The sequence below is a fragment of the Podarcis pityusensis genome, assembly GCF_964106645.2.
Source record: "Podarcis pityusensis genome assembly, chromosome: 6".
Classification (NCBI taxonomy): Eukaryota; Metazoa; Chordata; class Lepidosauria; order Squamata; family Lacertidae; genus Podarcis; species Podarcis pityusensis.
Genome location: NC_138030.1, coordinates 85,248,566 through 85,269,427, shown reverse-complemented (window position 1 = coordinate 85,269,427; position 20,862 = coordinate 85,248,566). Strand labels below are relative to the sequence as shown.

The 20,862-nt window shown below is 49.1% G+C and overlaps 1 protein-coding gene across 7 annotated transcripts in view; it reads right to left on the bottom strand.

Annotated features, from left to right (window-relative positions):
• Window positions 1-20,862, bottom strand: part of LOC308480524 (carboxyl-terminal PDZ ligand of neuronal nitric oxide synthase protein-like) — a 132,382-nt gene that overhangs the window by 84,519 nt on the left and 27,001 nt on the right. For 6 of the 7 annotated variants that reach the window (XR_013988118.1, XR_013988119.1, XR_013988120.1 and 3 more), the window contains exons 2-7: window positions 17,757-17,828; window positions 6,520-6,618; window positions 5,142-5,200; window positions 3,625-3,733; window positions 1,984-2,125; window positions 826-980 (exon numbers count right to left, since the gene is read on the bottom strand). Coding sequence is in view for 4 of the 7 variants with exons in the window: in XM_081012175.1 (XP_080868301.1) it covers window positions 826-980; window positions 1,984-2,125; window positions 3,625-3,733; window positions 5,142-5,200; window positions 6,520-6,618; window positions 17,757-17,828 (636 nt within the window). In the remaining 3 variants the exon portion in view is untranslated. Of the gene's footprint in view, window positions 1-825; window positions 981-1,983; window positions 2,126-3,624; window positions 3,734-5,141; window positions 5,214-6,519; window positions 6,619-17,756; window positions 17,829-20,862 lie in introns of those variants that run through there. The other variant, XM_081012174.1, reaches the window with a different exon arrangement.

Here is a 20,862-nt window from a genome sequence, read left to right as displayed (position 1 = left end):
TGCCACTACTGAGAAGGCTCTCTCCCTGGTTCCCTGTAACTTGGTTTCTCGCAGCGAGGGAACCGCCAGAAGGCCCTCGGAGCTGGACCTCAGTCCCACTGGGGGAAGACACCACGGAGTTGCTTTGATTTGCCATATCTAAGGCAAGAAATATTAACCTGCCCCCCCAGATTAGATCCGTAGAAACGTGGGTCTTCCCCCACCCCCGAGATGACTCTAAGGCTTGGGAAATTTGCTCTGCAGGCCTCTCTTCTGCTCCTGTGCTGTGGCTAAAGCCTGCTCTTTCGAAGACTCCTGGTTCTACAAAATGGGAGCCAACAGTTTTTTGTAGGCAGAGAGGGGTTGTGTCGTTACTGCTTCCTTCATTGTCATCTAGGTGGAACGAGCAGGGTTGCCATTAATATTAACTTTCACTCACTGAATTCTCAGTGGAACTTGAAAATTACTTGGGACCTTCAATCAGTATAAAACCTGGTTAGCAGAATTCAGACCAATACAACCAGATTCACTTATAAAGGTAAAGCTACCTCTGACCGTTAGGTCTAGTCGTGGATGACTCTCGCTTTATTGGCCGAGGGAGCCGGCGTACAGCTTCCGGTGAACCAGAGCAACGCACAAAAATGCTGTTTACCTTCCCACTGGAGCGGTACCTATTTATCTACTTGCACTGGCGTGCTTTCGAACTGCTAGGTTGGCAGGAGCAGGGACTGAGCAATGGGAGCTCACCCCATCGCAGGGATTAGAACCGCCAACCTTCTGATCGGCAAGTCATAGGCTCTATGGTTTAACCCACAGCGCCACCTTTGTCCCTCAAGATGAACGTACCTTGGTGCAAAGCAGGCCAGGCAGCTCTCCCCCGACAGCATCAAGGTCCGTCACTCCCCTGTTGAACTCCAGGTGGTGCCTCCCCGGCAGCCCAGAGTCCACAGCATCAATGTCCGTTTCCTCAGCGGCAACAACCGACTCGGCTTCAGGCAAGGCTAGGAGAAAACAAAGGGTACCGTGAGGGCATGGTGGAGGAGGAGGGAATTATCCCCGAAAACTCTTGGTAGAAAATGGAAGGAAGTCCGCAATCTTCTCCTCTAAGGGTCAAGGGGGCTGGTGGAGGCTCCTGGTGGCCTGCTTGCCAAGGGGCAGGCAGTGGGTTGTGGGGGAATTGTGTCAGGCGGCAGAGGATCCAACTCCCATGGCAGGACGCCAGGAACGGATAAGGCAAGGGAAAGTTGTTACCAACTGCTTTTTATTCAATATTCACAGAGAGAGGCTTGGGAATGCAGCCTCTTGGAATTATGGTGTTGCCCCGAGTGAGTGTCCACCCCCGTTCTTCTCTCATGTGTCACAGCTAAGGGTCCTGCTACATGCCCTCTGCCTTTGAGTTCTTTGCTCTCCTACTTTCAAGGTTCGCCAGGTTCTGGGAGATGGAGGGTCTGGAATGCTTTCTAAAGACACTGAGTCCATCAGCTGTCGCCCCTTTGGTGCTTCTTCTTCTTCCTCCTCCTCTCCCATTATTTCCCAACTTTCCCCCTCATCTTCCCCTGACCTGTGACCTCCCTCAAACCCCTGTTGTAATTCTGAACTGCCTTCTTCTTCTCTGGAAGGGTCAGGCCGGGGAGGCCATCTCCCAGTCCCTGACAGAATGGGGCCAGATGTTTGCTCTGCCACCCTCTCAACTCAGCGTCAGAGGAAGAGGGAGTTTCTCAAACTTTGCTAAGTGCAAGGTTCCTCGTCACGTTGCTGTAGGCTGACACTATGAGGACGGTGTTGGGCTTCCTCCCCACCCGGGGGTGGTTATGGAATTGTAGAGTCACAGAACTGTGGCGTTGGAAGGGACCCTTCCAGGAATCTCAACCGAAGCATCTATGACAGATCCACACTCCAGCCCTGTTGCTCTGAGAAGAGAGTGATTCTCTTCAGGGCTTAGTCTGAGGAGGAACATCCAGACTGAGGGTGCCAGCAGCAGGCTCTTTGCCCTCGCCCACGCACCTGGCGCCTCCGGGTCTTCTCTGCCCTTCTCGCTCTGGCTGTCCTCTTGGCCGTCTGCATTCTGGTGAGTGTGCTGCAGGCTCAGCTTGTGGCAGACCTCAAACGCTTGCCCCACAGTTCGGACAATGCGCATGGCCTGACTCTGCAGAGAGGCAAGGAAAGAGGTTCTTCCCGGGACACAAAGAACCATGGACCCTTTGCCAAATCGAGAACCTCCTGCACCTCTGCCCTGATGCAAACTGGAGAGAAACCCGAGGATGCAGCTCCAACTGAAGGTAGCACCCCACAGGATCCTGACCATTCAAGCAGTCCAGGCAAGGCATTTGTGCCCAAGTAACTGTGCCCAGCTCCCCCATCCTCCCTCTCTCTCTTTTATATAATTTTTATTAAGTTTTCCGTTTTACAATTTAAAATACTCATTAAACATCCTTAAGATATCAATGACTTTCTTACTTCTCTTTCCATGGTTCATTTTGCATATCATAAATGCCTGCATATTTTACATAAACTAAACCATTCAGTGTTCCGTTATTACATCAATCAAAACTTGTTTACACTGTTGAATTTATCTTAATGCTGCCAGGGTTTTCAGCTGTACACAATTATTTCCCATATATTCAATAAACGTTTTCCAATCTTCTCTAAATGTATGCTCCTCTTGTTCTCTTATTCTATAGGTTAAGTCTGCAAGCTGCACATATTCTGTCAACTTAAGTTCCCATTCTTCTTTGGTTGGGACTTCACTCGTTTTCCATTTTTGGGCTAACAAAATATGGGCTGCAGTAATGGCATATAGAAATAACGTTTTTTGACACTTGGGAATTTCAGTCTGAATTATCCCCAACAGAAAGGACTCTGGGGTTTTTTGGGGGGGAAGTACTTTTAATTCTTTCCCCAATTCATTATGGACCATTTCCCAATACAGTGGTGCCCCGCAAGATGAATGCCTCGCAAGACGGAAAACCCGCTAGACGAAAGGGTTTTCCGTTTTTCAATGCGCTTCGCAGGACGAATTTCCCTATGGGCTTGCTTCGCAAGACGAAAATGTCTTGCGAGTCTTGAGATTTTTTTCGCTTCCCTCCCCCTTTTTCTAAGCCGCTAAGCCTTTAATAGCCTTTTAGCAGCTAAGCCGCTAAGCCTTTAATAGCCGCTAAACTGCTAATAGCGCTAATCCGCTAATAGGGATCTTCGCGGAACGGATTAATTTCGTCTTGCGAGGCACCACTGTACTCTTCTACCCTTTTACAAGTTCCCCCCCCATATGAAAGAACAGTCCCTCCACCTCTTTGCATCTCCATGGGAAGCCAATTCTTAAGTCCAGAGGTGGCCCCTCCAGATGTTTCAGTCTACCATAGCATGTAAAAACAGAAAGAAAGAGTAGAAGAAGGGAAAAAACCTTTCTCAGGTGGACTTTTCTCATACTAGCTTCAATCTGGGGGAGAAAATTGCCTTCCTTGTAACCTGCTCACAATCCCCATCTAAGTAGGCCTGAGGTTCCACAATGTGTCTCCAGCTGCAAGCTCTGCCAGAGGTGCTAACGCCACTTTTACACCATGATCCTGCCCCGCAAACAGAGATACTCAGAGGCTCCACCTCAAGCTTTGCCTGCTGCTGGCCAGACCAGACCAGCTTGGAGCTCACCTTCTTCTTCGACTTGAAGACGTTGCAGCGGAAGACGTTGCTGGAGCCATCCCTGGCAATGTAGCTGAAGATCTTCAGGTCCTGGGAATCGTGGGACACGTAGAATATCCTGCAGGAACGGCACAGTAACTGTAGAGATGCTCAAGATGTGCAAAAGAGGCTCCCATGCTCTTTGGCTGGGATGGGAGCCTGTGGCCCTCCAGCTGTGGTGGGACTCATAAGTCCCATCACCCCTGGGCACTGGCCATACTAGTTGCCGTGGGTGGGAGTCCAATAAGAGCTTCCCACCCGGGCACAAGAGGAAATCAGGACAAGGGCAAGTAGGGAACTCCTGTTTTGGAATGGTTATTTGGGGTGGGCTCTGCATAAAGAAGGGACGTGGGTGGTGCTGTGGGTTAAACCACAGAGCCTAGGACTTGCTAATCGGAAGGTCGGCGGTTCGAATCCCCGTGACGGGGTGAGCTCCCGTTGCTCGGTCCCTGCTCCTGCCAACCTAGCAGTTCGAAAGCACGTCAAAGTGCAAGTAGATAAATAGGTACCGCTCCGGCGGGAAGGTAAACGGCGTTTCCGTGCGCTGCTCTGGTTCTCCAGAAGCGGCTTAGTCATGCTGGCCACATGACCCGGAAGCTGTACGCTGGCTCCCTCGGCCAGTAAAGCGAGATGAGTGCCACAACCCCAGAGTCGGCCACGACTGGACCTAATGGTCAGGGGTCCCTTTACCTTTACCTGCATAAAGATAAAAAGGTAAAAGTGAAGGACTCCTGGATGGTTAAGTCCAGTCAAAGGCAACAATGGGCTTGCAGCACTCATCTTGCTTTCAGGCCGAGGGAGCCGGCGTTTGTCCACAGACAGCTTTCTGGGTCATGTGGCCAGCAGGACTAAAACGCTTCTGGCACAACGGAACACCATGACGGAAACCAGAGCGCACAGAAATGCTGTTTACCTTCCCGCCACAGTGGTACCTATTTATCTACTTGCACCGGCGTGCTTTCAAACTGCTAGGTTGGCAGGAGCTGGGACAGAGAAATGGGAGCTCACTCCATTGCGGGGATTCGAACCACCGAACTTCCGATCGGCAAGCCCAAGGGGCTCAGTAGTGTAGACCACAGCGCCAACCGTGACCCTCTACATACAGGACATGAGGCACTAATGAAGGACATCAGGCTTCATGTGGGAACGCTCAGAGAGGCGAGGGGATCCCTGACCCAGAAAAGTCCACCTGCTATCAACCTGCAGGGGGCATCAACTGGCACTTGTGAATAGTGACAAGCAAGACCATGTCCTTTTCCATTTTATGTGGGGGTTTTTTGCTTTTAAAGCGACCGAGCCCATCCTCTCCTTGTGCCTCGTCTGCAGGGCGAGGTTCCCTTCTTCCTGAGACAAGGCTCTGCTTCCCCTTTCATTAACCTGCCGGCAGCGGCCAGAGGTCCAACTGTAGATTTCCTTTGGCCAGACACCGACCGATCAAGTTAAGTGCGCTATGAGCCGACACTCCTTCCTTGCTCTCGAGATCTCACCTGTAGATCGGGTCGTGCATCACCAGCAGTTTGCTCTCGTCCCAGTCCCACTCTTTCTTCTGCAAAAGAGAGCTGCGTATAAGCAAGACAGATGCCTCACTGAGTGGCAGAGTTATTACAAAGCTCACAAGGAAGGTTTTGTGCACCCACAATCCTTAAGGTGACCTGGCATCAGCTGATGTCACCTGCAACCCGCAGGGCGGGCGGGATGAGATTTGACTCTGCATTGGCTGCAGGTGCCTTTTGCCAGGAAGCAAGAGGCACCTGCAGCCAATGCAGCAGGATATGGCCTGCGCTAGCCAGCTGATGGGCAAGGTTTAGGTTCTACTCAGGTAAGAGGAGCACACAGCCAAACAAGGCCTGTAAGCTGTAAAGGTAAAGGTAAAGGGACCCCTGACCATTAGGTCCAGTTGTGACCAACTCTGGGGTTGCGGCGCTCTTCTCGCTTTATTGGCCGAGGGAGCCGGCGTACAGCTTCCGGGTCATGTGGCCAGCATGACGGAGCCGCTTCTGGCGAACCAGAGCAGCGCATGGAAACGCCGTTTACCTTTCCGCCGGAGCGGTACCTATTTATCTACTTGCACTTTGATGTGCTTTCGAACTGCTTGGTTGGCAGGAGCAGGGACCGAGCAACGGGAGCTCACCCTGTCGCGGGGATTCGAACCGCCAACCTTCTGATCAGCGAGTCCTAGGCTCTGTGGTTTAACCCACAGCGCCACCCACGTCCCTTTTTTGTGCACCCGGAAGCAGTGGCAGTGGGGTGGAAGGAGAGCAAAGAGGAGAAGGAAGCTTCTTTCTCCCCTTGGTCTCCCCTCGCCCTGCCCCGCTGTAGGAAGCACAAGAAGACTGCGTTTCAAAGCACCTTTTTGTACCTCCCACAAGATCCGTTCTCTCCTTCATTTCCCCCTCAACGCAATAAGAAATGCTGCTGTGCATTTCAAAACGCAGGCTCACTGCTCATTCTTCTTATGGCAACACAGCAGGGACAGGGTCCACTAAGGAGAGAAAGAAGTGTCCTCTGTTTTGTCTGTCCATCCGCCCGTCCCCGTCCCCCACCACTGCCACTGCTGCCTGTAAGACTGGGCCATTCCCCTCTGTAACATTTGATTTGACCAATTCTGGTAAGGGCCTGTCCGGCAGAGTCAAAAAGAAACCTTGCCACCCAGGTTGCGTCCTGCTGGGCAGAAAAGTGTCCCGAGCAAATATGGGGGGGGGGGGAGAGCCGGCTCTCATTTACCTCACGGAGCCGGATAGGACAGTGGACGCCTCATGAAAGTCAACGCTTTCGTGCACAGAAATCTCTTTCCATCCAGCCTAAGGGAGGAATTGCACAGACGGTGCCCAGAGCTTATTGCAGCCCGAGAAATCGGGAGCTCACCTTCTTCTTCTTCTTTTTCTTCAGCAGCACCTTCACGCCATCCACGGACACCATGAGAGTGACCTTCTTCTTCTTTATACTTTTGGCTTTGAACTCGTACTGTGGGGAGCAAAAGCACAACAGGAAGGAAGGCCCCCTCAGCAGCGTCTCCAAACTATTTGTGCAACACACGAACCCACCCCTTGGTCTGCCACCCCCAGAGACTTATTTCATGGGCAAGGCAGCCCCCATGTCACAGCTACCATGTTTCCTAGGGACACTTTGTGTGAACCCTGGTATGCGCAAGCAACCTCATAAGGGGGCCAGACAGGTGGGCCCCGGACAAGGGCAGCGTCAGCGGAAGATGCAATGTGCTTGGAGGGGATACCCCAGCAAGGAGCTTCCGCAGGCCTGGCCAGCTGTCTGCCTGTTGAGGAAGACACCTTTTCTTTCTGTTTTACATTTTAGAATATTCACTTAACGGTAAAGGGACCCTTGACCATTAGGTCCAGTCGCGAACGACTCTGGGGTTGCGGCGCTCGTCTCGCTTTATTGGTCGAGGGAGCCGGCATACAGCTTCTGGGTCATGTGGCCAGCAGGACTAAGCCGCTTCTGGCGAACCAAAGCAGCGCACGGAAACGCCGTTTACCTTCCCGCCAGAGCAGTACCTACTTATCTACTTGCACTTTGACATGCTTTCGAACTGCTAGGTTGGCAGGAGCAGGGACCGAGCAACGGGAGCTCACCCCGTCACGGGGATTCGAACCGCCGACCTTCCGATTAGCAAGTCCTAGGCTCTGTGGTTTAACCCACAGCACCACCCACGTCCCTAATATTCACTTAAACAACCTTAAAATATCAACGACTTCCCTTCCTCTCTTTCCATGGTTCATACACAATTTCCCTCCATATATTCAACAAACGTTTTCCAATCTTCTTTAAACATGTTTTTCTTGTTCTCTTATTCTATAATTAGGTCCGCAAGCTGTGCATATTCCATCAGTTTAATTTGCCATTCTTCTTTAGTTGGGACCTCACTCTTTTTCCATTTTTGGGCTAATGAAACACGGGCTGCAGTAGCGGCATACATAAATAACCTTTTTTGACACCTGGGAATTTCAGTCTGAATTATGCCCAACAGAAAGGACTCTGGGTTTGTTTGTTTTTTGGGGGGAGTGCTTTTAAACAATTTTTTTTCAGTTCACTGTGAATTATTTCCCATCACTCTTTTTCCCTTTTACAGGTCCACCACATATAATAGAACATACCCTTTCCTAGCTTCTGAGCCACCTCTGACTTGTACAAAACAGAGAAGTACAAATGGATGATGGGTCAAACTCACTGTCTCAGCACTAACATGAAGCACGAGCCTCAGGAGCACATTTGGCATGAAGTACAGCCCTCCGCAGAATTCCTGAAGCCAGCTCCACGGGAATAATAATAATAATAATAATAATTTATTATTTCTACCCCGCCCATCTTGCTGGGTTTCCCTAGCCACTCTGGGCAGCTTCCAACAGAAGGTTAAAAATACATTAAAACATTAGTCGTTAAAAACTTCCCTAAACAGGGCTGCCTTCAGATGTCTTCTAAATGTCATATAGTTGTTTATCTCTTTGACGTCTGAATGAACTACGGCAGGACAAGACTGACAAGGCAGCGTTACTTTCGTCCTAAAACCATCAAATACAGTGGTACCTCGGTTTAAGAACGATTTGGTTCACAAACTCCGCAAAACCGGAAATAGTGTCTTGTTTTGAGAACTTTACCTCGGTCTAAGAACGGAAGCCGAACGTTGGGAGGGCACCGGTGGCGGGAGGCATCATTAGGGAAAGCACGCCTCGGTTTGAGAACGGTTTCGGTTTAAGAACAGACTTTCGGAACAGATTAAGTTCGTAAACCAAGGTACCACTGTAGTTTCAGTCAGGATCCTGAGACATCCTCCAGAGGTATGATAATGGGGAGTCACAAGTGACCCCTGAAAGATTTTAAGACTTCTGTATGTTCTCTGTATGAAGATCTCAGATTGTGTGACGGAGCCTCTATGCACCTTCAGGTACAGAGTGAAATCCGAGCCTTTGATGGAAAATTATTGCACAAGCTGCTTTACAATAACTGTTTTATACAGGAGAATAAAGCAAGGATTGTTTTCGTACATGATTCACAGCTGCTGAGAAAGATCTGCTGAAGACTAAGGGCTCATCCACACGCAGCCTTTCTAGCCACAGGCTCATGCTTCTCCAGTCCATGTTTTAACACTAGTTGTTTTTTGTTGTTTTTGCCCTGGTGCTTTCTTCAGGAAAACCCGACATTTACCACTGAATTGGAGCAATTTGAGTTGTCCGCAGATTGCCATTTGTTCCAATTCCGCAGTAAAGAGCAGTATTTTAAAGGGAGAGCACTGGGGCAAAAAGGAAGGAAGGAAGGAAGGAAGGAAGGAAGGAAGGACTCAAACACAGACCTAGAAAGCCCTTGCCCTTTGCCCAGAGCTGTGCAGAGCGAAGGTTAGTGTGGTTGAGCCCTGAGTAGGCTCCGTCACTGATGAGGAGAGGGTCCTTGCTTAGCAATAGGAAACCTTTTTTCCTTGGTGTACATCAGTCCATAAAGAAGGCTGATCGCCGAAGAATTGATGCTTTTGAATTATGGTGTTGGAGGAGACCCTTGAGAGTCCCATGGACTGCAAGAAGATCAAACCTATCCATTCTTAAGGAAATCAGCCCTGAGTGCTCACTGGAAGGACAGATCCTGAAGCTGAGGCTCCAGTACTTTGGCCACCTCATGAGAAGAGAAGACTCCCTGGAAAAGACGCTGATGTTGGGAAAGATGGAGGGCACAAGGAGAAGGGGACGACAGAGGACGAGATGGTTGGATACTGTTCTTGAAGCTACCAGCATGAGTTTGGCCAAACTGCGGGAGGCAGTGGAAGGCAGGAGTGCCTGGCGTGCTCTGGTCCATGGGGTCACAAAGAATCGGACACGACTAAACGACTAAACAACATCAGTTCTTAAGGAATAGCAATACTGCCGATGAGACGCAGATTATTTCACGCTGTCATAACCATGACAGAAGATGGTGACAAGGAAGGACGTGTGAATCAGTCAAGATACCCAGGTGTTGGGAAGGTCCAGACACACAGTATGAAGTCAGGGGCGAGACATTCCTATCAGGAAACGTAAGGGCCATTGCAATAGCTGGAGGTAGCTCCTCCATTGGTGATGGAAGCATCGTCCAACTTTTCCTTTAACCAAAACAGAAGTATAAAAAGCCAGACAGCAGCACAGACTGAGAATTATTCTCCCCACTGCATTTCTGCACTTTGGACCAAGTAGAACAAATTATTTAATCAACGACGGACGTGGTTCAGTTGGCTGCTTGCTTCCTATATTTGTAATGCCAGCTTCGCAAACTGCATAGCTTTTGTTTTATCTCAAGTTTATTTTGCATTGCATTTCATTCTCACGGGCTCACCCAAATGCTCAAGTAGATCTTCATTTTCTTTATTAGTTACAGATCTGTACCATTTGTAAAAACCATCCACTTCTGTAACCACAATGCAAACTCTTAAACGTAGTATCTTATCTTTAATAAAAACGTCAATGCCTCCCGGTTAAATCCTGAGTCGGCAGTTCTGTTTTCTGGCTTGGTTAGCCACCGGCATGCCCTCAAGACAGATACCGACCTTAACAGACCATTGGGCTGCTGAGAAGCACATTTACTAAGACTTGTCCGAGTGTAACTATCTCCTAAAGGGTCTTGCGCCATGGGAAACTGCTTCATGTCATCTCCATGACCCTTATTTATCCAGACAGACTTGCTCCAGGCAGGGGACCAGCATGGAATTCTGCATTTGCAAACTGCCAAGAGAGGGGCATATATCGATCATTTCGGGGCAGGAACAGGGAATGGCAATGCGATAGAAAGCTGGATTTCCTTGTCAACAATGTCACAGAAGGACATAGGCCTGGTGCCAACATCAAATCATAGAATCAGGAAGATCCTGTTTTCAAAAGGTCACATGTGACAGAATTCATCAGTTTAATGCACACTGCTTCTACCTCTCAATAGTTTACACAAGCAAAACAAACTCATACACACATCCAGGGCGGTTATATAATATTCATATAAAATTTGGGCCAGGGGGAGTGGATGAGAGTCCCCCAACCTCTCCAAACTGACCTTTGTCTTTAGCATCTCCTTTATTTTCCACAGAGGCTATTTAAAAAAGCAGAAACTCTACCCTTTTGCCATCTAAGATCAGAGAAGACCAGGTCCCTAACTCAAGTTCTTAGAACATCTAAGAGCCACAAAGCAGGAGGAATGAGCAAAGGAAGCCACGCTGGCCCATAAGGGGGGCAGAAATAATCCACAGTAGCATAATATCTTTTATTAGGACCAGCCAAACGTGTCACAAAACGGCGGCAACCTTTTTGTCCTCCAGAAGAGGCAAGAGTTGGAAGGGGAGTAAAGAAATATAAACAGCAAAAGGGTACAAAAGTATGCTTGGGCCTCGGGCATTCAGGATCCTGATAAATATTTAAATCCTTGCATCCAGGGATTCAAATGCACAGAACAAGACCTTCCCAATTACATCCTCCAGGCTTCAAAGCCTTTGGGAGTTCAAAAAGGGGGAATTTACCAAGGTATGAGGTGTAACACTTGGGATAAAGGTAAAGGTAAAGGGACCCCTGACCATTAGGTCCAGTCGTGACTGACTCTGGGGTTGCGGCACTCATCTTGCTTTACTGGCCGAGGGAGCCGGCGTACAGCTTCCGGGTCATGTGGCCAGCATGACTAAGCCGCTTCTGGCGAACCAGAGCAGCGCACGGAAACGCCGTTTACCTTCCCGCCAGAGCGGTACCTATTTATCTACTTGCACTTTGACGTGCTTTCGAACTGCGAGGTTGGCAGGAGCAGGGACCGAGCAACGGGAGCTCACCCCGTCGTGGGGATTCGAACCGCCGACCTTCTGATCAGCAAGTCCTAGGCTCTGTGGTTTAACCCATAGCGCCACCCGCGTCCCTTGGGATAGGACAGACAAAAGATAAAACGGGCCGCTCAGGAATAAACTATGCCATTCCTAGAGACCTTTCCCCAAGATCAGTTTTCACCGAGTGAGTGGGTAATCTTCCAGCCTCTTTACTGAACACTTTTGGGATGTGAAGCCACGTGAATCTCTCCACAGAGAATGCATCTATTAGGATGGTGGCTTGCGGAGAACAGCCGAGGTGCTCAGGGGGGTTCGTACCTAACCTAGGATTGTGCGGCTTAAAAAGGCCACAAAAATGCAAGACAATGCAGATTTCCTCAGCCTATTTCTGATTTCTTTTTCCCTCGTGAGAAACGTGGGTAGCCGATTACTCCATCGCTTTAGGCCTATGGTTGGAGCTTTGCCAGCCTTTCCCGCCTGGGAGAGCAAAGCAGAGAGGCTGGCGAAGCATTAGGGCTCGCAGAACCATTTGTTCCCGCCAGGAGTATTTGGGGCGGGGGCAACTTTCCATATTTTCCATATTTCCCAAGGAGAAGGTCCCTCATCAGTTCTAGATCACATGTGCCCTCAAAGAAAGAAAAGGAAAAAGTTCACTGGGAGCATGAGGAGAGAGTAGGAACCAGTGAAGGCAGTGAAGATCCTGTGTGAGTGCCTGGAGGCAGTTGGAGGATGGATGGCGGCTAATGTTTGAGGTTGAATCCTGACAAGACAGAAGTACTGTTCTTGGGGGACAGGGGGTGGGCGGGGGTGGAGGACTTCCTGGTCCTGAATGGGGTAACTGTGCCCCTGAAGGACCAGGTGCACCACCTGGGAGTCATTTTGGACTCACAGGTGTCCATGGAGGCACAGGTCAATTCTGTATCCAGGGCAGTTACCTACCAGCTCCATCTGGCTGAGACCCTACCTGCCTGCAGACTGTCTCACCAGAGTGGTGTACGCTCTAGTTATCTCTTGCTTGGACTACTGCAATGTGCTCTACATGGGGCTACCTTTGAAGGTGACCCAGAAACTGCAACTAATCCAGAATGTGGCAGCTAGACTGGTGACTGGGAGCAGCTGCTGAGACCACATAACACCAGTCCTGAAAGACCTACATTGGCTCCCAGTACGTTTCCAAGCACAATTCAAAGTGCTGACGCTGACCATTAAAGCCTTAAACGGCCTCGGTCCAGTATACCTGAAGGAGCGTCTCCACCCCCATCGTTCTACCCGGACACTGAGGTCCAGCGCCGAGGGCCTTCTGGCGGTTCCCTCACTGTGAGAAGCAAAGCTACAGGGAACCAGACAGAGGGCCTTCTCGGTAGTGGCGCCCGCCCTGTGGAACGCCCTCCCACCAGATGTCAAGGAAATAAACAACTACCTGACATTTAGAAGACAGCTGAAGGCAGCCCTGTTTAGGGAAGGTTTTGGTGTGTGGCATTTTAATGTATTTAAAATCTTTCTTGGAAGCCGCCCAGAGTGGCTGGGGGAACCCAGCCAGATGGGTGGGGTACAAATAATAAATTATTATCGTTATTGTTGTTGTGGTTGTTGTTGTTATGTGCTGCTGGCAATAATGTCTTAGACATGCCATCTGTCCGCACACACCAAGCGCATCTTTGAAATCACTTTTCAGTGCTAGTGAAAACACACAACGGGCTCCTCCATACAACCAGGGAACCGTGGGCCAAGTGCGCTTCTCCTTATGGGAAGGCAGATATTTATACAGTTATTCTCGTTCGCACGCACTTGCATGTTGCCGTCGCATTAGCTCTTTGAGGCGGGTCCGGTTCTTTCTTTCTTTCTTTAAGCTTTATAATCTGAAATTTGTAGTTGTGTAGGATTAGACGACCTGAATTGTATGGTTTGCAATAATGACCAAGAATTATACGTGGAAATTACACGTTAAACTTTAAATTTACAAAATGAAAATAAAAACCGAGAAGCTAGACTAAAAGTCGCATTGGCGTAAGCGAACTGGATTTCCTGACACTGTTTTGATAGAATATTGGGGGGGGGGGGGTTAGGAAAGGCCCAAGGTGAAAAATGACCACATGCAACAGTCATTCCAGGCATTCCTGACAAAAGCCAGAGGCTACCACACTCCTCTGAAGGGGCTGCGTTTCTTTACCATGGGAGGAGAGAGAAACAAGAAGCAGCCGGGAAGGGGGGTGGGGTGTCATATTGGAAACCAAATCCATGGAAGCAGAAATTGGGAAGGTCTCCAACCATCACCTGACCCCCCCAGGGAAAGAAGCGCCACCAGAAGCTGGGCTTTCTTCCGGAGATCTCTCCGCAAAGGCTCTCCTGAACGGCCCTGGACAGCAAGCAGCCAACGGCGGAGCAAACTCTTGCGCCACTGCCACGAAGGGCTCCTCTTTATTCTGCCTAGGTGGCTTCTCCAAGAGAGCCAGACGGAGGGAACAGGGTGCTGCAGAAATTCCTGGCAGCTGTGGGATGGGGTCGGGCAGGAATGTTGCAAGAACTAATGTGCTTAACTCTGCCCTGCTCTTCTCTATAGGATATACATTGGGGAATTCAACCCTCTCTTTATTTTATTTTTTAATAATTTTTATTAAATTTTCAAATTGTAAGAACAATTTTTTCCACAAATCTTAATCGAACAATTTATATATCCATATTTCTCCCCTCCCGCCCCCCACTTTGGCTTCCCCCGTATTTCCGTATTGATTTATTAAACAAATTCTATACCCTGCTGGTTTTTACCTCTTATATAGTTCTGAAAGTTTAGTCAAAACCTGCCAATGAGTCCAAATCTTTATACTGTCTTTGTATATACAGTGGTACCTCGGGTTAAGTACTTAATTCGTTCTGGAGGTCTGTTTTTAACCTGAAACTGTTCTTAACCTGAAGCACCACTTTAGCTAATGGGGCCTCCTGCTGCCACCACGCCTCCACACGATTTCTGTTCTCATCCTGAAGCAAAGTTCTTAACCTGAAGCACTATTTCTGGGTTAGCGGAGTCTGTAACCTGAAGCGTATGTAACCTGAGGTACCACTGTACTAGATGAAACTTGGGCAAGTCTGTCTCTTGGAGCAAACTCTTGCGCTGCAGCCACGAAGGGCTCCTCTTTATTATTATTATTACAGTGGTACCTCGGGTTAAGTACTTAATTTGTTCTGGAGGTCGTTCTTAACCTGAAACTGTTCTTAACCTGAGGCACCACTTTAGCTAATGGGGCCTCCCGCTGCCACCACTGCACGATTTCTGTTCTCATCCTGAAGTAAATTTCTTAACCCGAGGTACTATTTTTGGGTTAGCGGAGTCTGTAACCTGAAGCGTATGTAACCTGAAGCGTATGTAACCTGAGGTACCACTGTACAGTCATACCTCGGGTTACAGCCGCTTCAGGTTGCGTTTTTTCGGGTAACACACCCGCCGAAACCCGGAAGTACCGGAACGGTTACTTCCGGGTTTTTGGTGGTCGCGCATGTGCAGAAGCGCTAAATCGCACTTTGCGCATGCTCAAAAGCGCTGAATCGCAACCTGCGTGTGCGTAGATGCCCCGCTGCGGGTTGTGAACGTGCATCGCGCATGGATCACGTTCGCAACCTGAGCGTCCATTACAGTTTATAAATGGTTCTCACTCCTTTTTGAAATTGAGGTTGTCTCTCTCATGAATCCAACCCCTCTTTAAAGAGTAAGCCTCAAAAATCCATGAAAATGCTAGCGTCGCTTACACACACACACCCCGCTGACCATAATAAGGGTCAGTTGATAAAACACTAAAAAAATTACCACCAATCATGGCAGCATCAACCGGTCCTAACATAAGCACATCTATTATGCAAGGGACGTGGTGGCGCTGCAGGTTAAATCACAGAGCCTAGGACTCGCCGATCAGAAGGTCGGCGGTTTGAATTCCCGCGACGGGGTGAGCTCCCGTTGTTCGGTCCCAGCTCCTGCCAACCTAGCAGTTCAAAAGCACGTCACAGTGCAAGTAGATAAATTACCACTCCGGCGGGAAGGTAAACGGCGTTTCCATGTGCTGCTCTGGTTCGCCAGAGAGCGGCTTAGTCATGCTGGCCACATGACCTGGAAGCTGTACGCCGGCTCCCTCGGCCAGTAAAGCGAAATGAGCGCCGCAACCCCAGAGCCGGTCATGACTGGACCTAATGGTCAGGGGTCCCTTTACCTATTACGCAAAGCGAAAAATCCGAAGCAGCTATATTGACCTAGGGCTTTGACACATTCCCCCCCCCTACCCAAAACAGGTCCTATTCTGCATTTTAAACACTTCTTAGCTAAGCACTTGGAAGTTGTACTCCTTGCCAGGGTTTCTCTCGTTCTTCGGCTTCAATACAAGGCAACTGCTGCTCCACCACACCTTTGCCTGGGTCATGTTGGCCTTGTGATTCCCGGAAAAGCTAGCCCCCCCCCCCCCCGCTTCCAAGACGTCTGGCAGGCAGCTCCCTCCCTCCTTGTCTGCTAAGCTTGAGATGGAATCCAGAGCGGCAGATTAAGGCTGGAATCTGAGGAATTCCATTACACTGCTTTCCCCCGCTTCATTAGCACACGGCTGGGCAGGGATGGGGGAACAGAGGTTGGAGACCTCTGGGACGAGTCTGCGCAGGCCAGCGGCAAGGAATTTTTTGTTCTTGCGCTCATCGCTGTTCAGAAACGGAGAGCAGCGAAGAAGCGCTGGTCCTCCTGGGGCAAATTCAACAGGCTCTTGCACACTGCATAATGTCCTACAAAGAACTATCTGCTGTCACGGGAGGTTCTCGTCCACCATGTTTTTTTGCCTTCCCAAATAAGGCACATCGTAACTGAGGTGGTGGCGAACTACCGTCCTTATAGGATGAAGCAATGTTTGAGAACAGGATAACGAATCAGAAAAAGCAAGTGTGGATGAGCAAAATATGTTCTTTATTATCTGCATGCAAGGAATCCGCTCAAACACACACATTGTTTAAGCATAACTGAAAAGATACACATTCAGTAACAGGAATGGTCTTGGATAGCCAACAATGCACTCTCAACTCTGCTGACCACAAATTTGAAAGAAAACTTTTCAAATAATCAACCTTGGGTATTTCAATATTGGGGAATTTCTCATGACAGGTCAGCTGCTGGTTGGAGATGTTCTTCTAAGGAAGATTTTCTATCCATCTTTTTTATCTACCTTACCACAGTGGTACCTTGGTTGTCAAACGGTTTGACTCCTGAACAAATCGGCTCCTGAACACTGCAAACCTGGAAGTAAGTGTTCCAGTTTGCAATGTTTTTCGGAAGCCAAATGTCCGTCATGGCTTCCGCAGCTTCTGATTGTCCAATCCTGCAGCCAATCGGAAGCCACACCTTGGTTTTCAAACGGATTACATTTGACAACCAAGGTACCACTGTATTCAAAGTTTCTAGAAAGAGCTTATTGATGAAATCCACCGTACTGCATGTTATCAGCTAATACAGAATCCAGAAACATTCACTGAGGGGGGAGAAGGAGAGGCAGGGCAGGCAAAGTAATTGTTTCCATGGGCCAAGAGTAACTAGAGCCCTCAGGCCAGAAATGGTTAGCACTCAGGTGAGGGTGCAACTGAACTGAACCCACAATCTTTCTTCTGCAACTGCCTTCCTGGGTTGAACTTTACATCGCAAGCTCTCTGGGGTAGGAACCCTTCCTCCTCATGTTGTTATTACTTTCTAAAGAACTAGGTGCACTGGTAGTGCTATAAGAATTCATGTTGCTAAAATTATTATTAGCAGAAACAGAGCATGAGCCACTGCCGTTGAGGAAGGGACCACGTTTACCTGCTTAAAGGTAAAGGTAAAGGGACCCCTGACCATTAGGTCCAGTCGTGACCGACTCTGGGGTTGTGGCACTCATCTCGCTTTACTGGCCGAGGGAGCCTGCGTACAGCTTCCGGGTCATGTGGCCAGCATGCCTAAGCCGCTTCTGGCAAACCAGAGCAGCGCACGGAAATGCCGTTTACCTTCCCGCCAGAGCGGTACCTATTTATCTACTTGCACTTTGACATGCTTTCGAACTGCTAGGTTGGCAGGAGCTGGGACCGAGCAACAGGAGCTCACCCCGTCACGGGGATTCGAACCGCCGAACTTCTGATCGGCAAGTCCTAGGCTCTGTGGTTTAACCCACAGCGCCACCCGCGCTTACCCGCTTACAAGGGGCTTAATAAGGATCGCAGCATTCCCGCGTTACCTCTCCTGACCATCTAGAATTAAGATATCTCTCTCTTGTTCACACGAATCTTGTTCGGATACAGCAGACATGCATTAGCGTGCTGGAATCAAAGCATCGACACCACTTACCCTGATGCGTCTCATGGCCGTGACAATCTCCACCCTGCTGTTTGGCCGGGGAACATCTAGACTGCCAATATACTAGAAGGAAAAGAGAGAAGAGTTAGGCAATACCAAGGCAAGAGTCAAACTTTCCTTCAGAACCAGCCTTCTGAGCAGCTGCATCCCATATTGAGCTGCTCTCCTGCTCCTCTCTGGACCCAAGTTATTATAGGGTACCACGCCCTGCATCTTACTGAAAATGTGTTCAAAAAGCCACGTTCCAGCGGTTGCATTTTCAGTGCTTCCTAAATCTCTCTCCCCCAACAAACACTGTTCACATCTGCATGGCTTCGCTTTGCTTCTGTTCTGTATACATCGAGGGGGCCTTTACCCTGCGTTAGGGACGCAGGTGGCGCTGTGGTCTAAACCACTGAGCCTCTTGGGCTTGCCAATTGGAAAGTCGGCGGTTCGATTCCCAGTGACGGGATGAGCTCCCGTTGCTCCATCCCAGCTCCTGCCAACCTAACAGTTCGAAAGCACACCAGTGCAAGTAGATAAATAGGTACCGCTGCAGCGGGAAGGTAAACGGCGTTTCCGTGCACTCTAGTTTCTGTCACGGTGTCCCGTTGCACCAGAAGCGGTTTAGTCCTGCTGGCCACATGACCCGGAAAGCTGTCTGTGGACAAACGCCGGTTCCCTCAGCCTGAAAGCGAGATGAGTACCGCAACCCCCTAGTCGCCTTTGACTGGACATAACCATCCAGGAGTCCTTTACCTTTTTTTAGGGGGTTCATAGCTTGGCTAGAAACCAAGTCAGAACAGCTTAAGAATTCCAATCAGTGTTAATCTGGTTTGAGAAAGAACATATCAAACAGGAATATCGTATAACGATGCACGACATACATACGTGTTTTGTATTGAAAATCCAGCTTTGGAAGCAGGATGAGTGCACTATAAACAGCAGTGTGAGCACGGTCTAAGGAAAGTTATGCACGATCTCAATGGTGCAGCTGATTTTAGACTTTGGGCTTAATGGTCTTATGGGTGTGTGGGTGTGTCCCTTTTGATGGCTCTGTGAGTATGGCTTCAGTAGCACACAAGACAGCATCTTAAAAAGCAGAGACATCACCTTGCCAACAAAGGTCAGTATAGTTAAAGCTATGGTTTTCCCAGTAGTGATGTACGGAAGTGAGAGCTGGACCATAAAGAAGGCTGATCGCCGAAGAATTGATGCTTTTGAATTATGGTGCTGGAGGAGACTCTTGAGAGTTCCATGGACTGCAAGAAGGTGAAACCTATCCATTCTGAAGGAAATCAGCCCTGAGTGCTCACTGGAAGGACAGATCGTGAAGCTGAGGCTCCAAGACTTTGGCCACCTCATGAGAAGAGAAGACTCCCTGGAAAAGACCCTGATGTTGGGAAAGATGGAGGGCACAAGAAGAAGGGGACGACAGAGGACGAGACGGTTGGACAGTGTTCTCAAAGCTACCAGCGTGAGTTTGACCAAACTGCGGGAGGCAGTGGAAGACAGAAGTGCCTGGCGTGCTCTGGTCCATGGGGTCACAAAGAGTTGGACACGACTAAACGACTAAACAACAACAGCACACAATTAACATATCTCTTTTCTGCTCCACTGCCGTTCCATGCTTTACAACTGCTTCCACTTGCTTGGCATTTCGGAACAAAATAAAAATAAAAAACAAAGTTTGCCAACCCTGATAAGAACAAACACTTCTAAGTACGCGCAGTTTTGGATTTAATCTCACTGAAATCACAGCATCGTTACGATTACAGGGAAACAAATGGAGCTTGCGTCTGCCTGCCCTGGTGCCAAAGACGCTTGCTTGGGATTAAGCACACTGCTGCAGAAAGGGATAATATCTTTTAAACTTTTAAAAAAACAATAAAACAAGCATTTTATTATGCTGTCTCTTGGCTCTAAGATCTTTTGGGGCGGGGAGTGGGAACAGAAAGGAAGCTGCAGTGACCAGCACAAGTCCTGCTGGCCCAGCCGCTGGCATGCAGTCATTTTGCCAATGCCTCCTCCAGCTGCCACTCAATGGGTGGTCATCTGAAGGCCCCCTGGGCTGCGGGTACCCAGACTATGGGGTTGCAGCGCTCATCTCGCTTTCAAGCCAAGGGAACCAGCATTTGTCCACAGCTTTCCGGGTCATGTGGCCAGCAGGACTATACCGCTTCTGGTGCAAAGGGGCACCGTGACGGAAACCAGAGCACATGGAAACGCCATTTACTTCCCCGCCGCAGTGGTACCTATTTATCTACTTGCACCAGTGTGCTTTCGAACTGCTAGGTTGGCAAGAGCTGGGGCCAAGCAACGGGAGCTCACACCATCGCAGGGATTCGAACTGCTGACCTTCCGATCGGCAAGCCCAAGAGGCTCAGTGGTTTAGACCACAGCGCCACCCGTGCCCCTTCATAGGGAGAATGTAAGTGTGATGAAAAAAGGGCTCTAGGTTCAGAGGGAAGCCATTTCCTGAAGCATTATATCTTGAGCAGAGGTCACAAGGCCTGCAGCTTTCAGATGCATTCTTCCTCACTCAGGCCCATCGGCTGGAAGATCACCCAGCCCACTCACTGTGATAAAAACAGCCCCCCTCCACCATCTGCCTGTAAGGATTTGAGAGACACAGACAGATAAAGCACAGCGAATCCCATCCCAGATTTTCTAGGAAACTCCATTCAGAGATAGAACCACTTTGTAAATTGCTCTCTGCAAGTCAAAATCTTGCAAGTGGGATTATCTCACAGAGCAAACCCAATCCACCACCCCCCCCTTGCAGTAAATGGTCGACCACTTTAGACAGGACTAACGTTCAAACTAAAGGAGGAAAGCCTGGGTTTGAAAATAGCTATTAACCATGTTTCATGGTTTCAAGTCAGCCCTGTTTAGGGAAGCTTTTAATGTTTAATAGGTTATTGTATTTTAGTGTTTTGTTGGAAGCCGCCCAGAGTGGCTGGGGTAACCCAGCCAGATGGGCGGGGTATAAATAATAAATTATTCTTATTCTTATTCTTTTGAATTTGACATTTTAAGCATATAGTTTTTTTTTATTTTACCTTTTTTATAATACAGTGGTACCTCGGGTTAAGTACTTAATTCGTTCCGGAGGTCC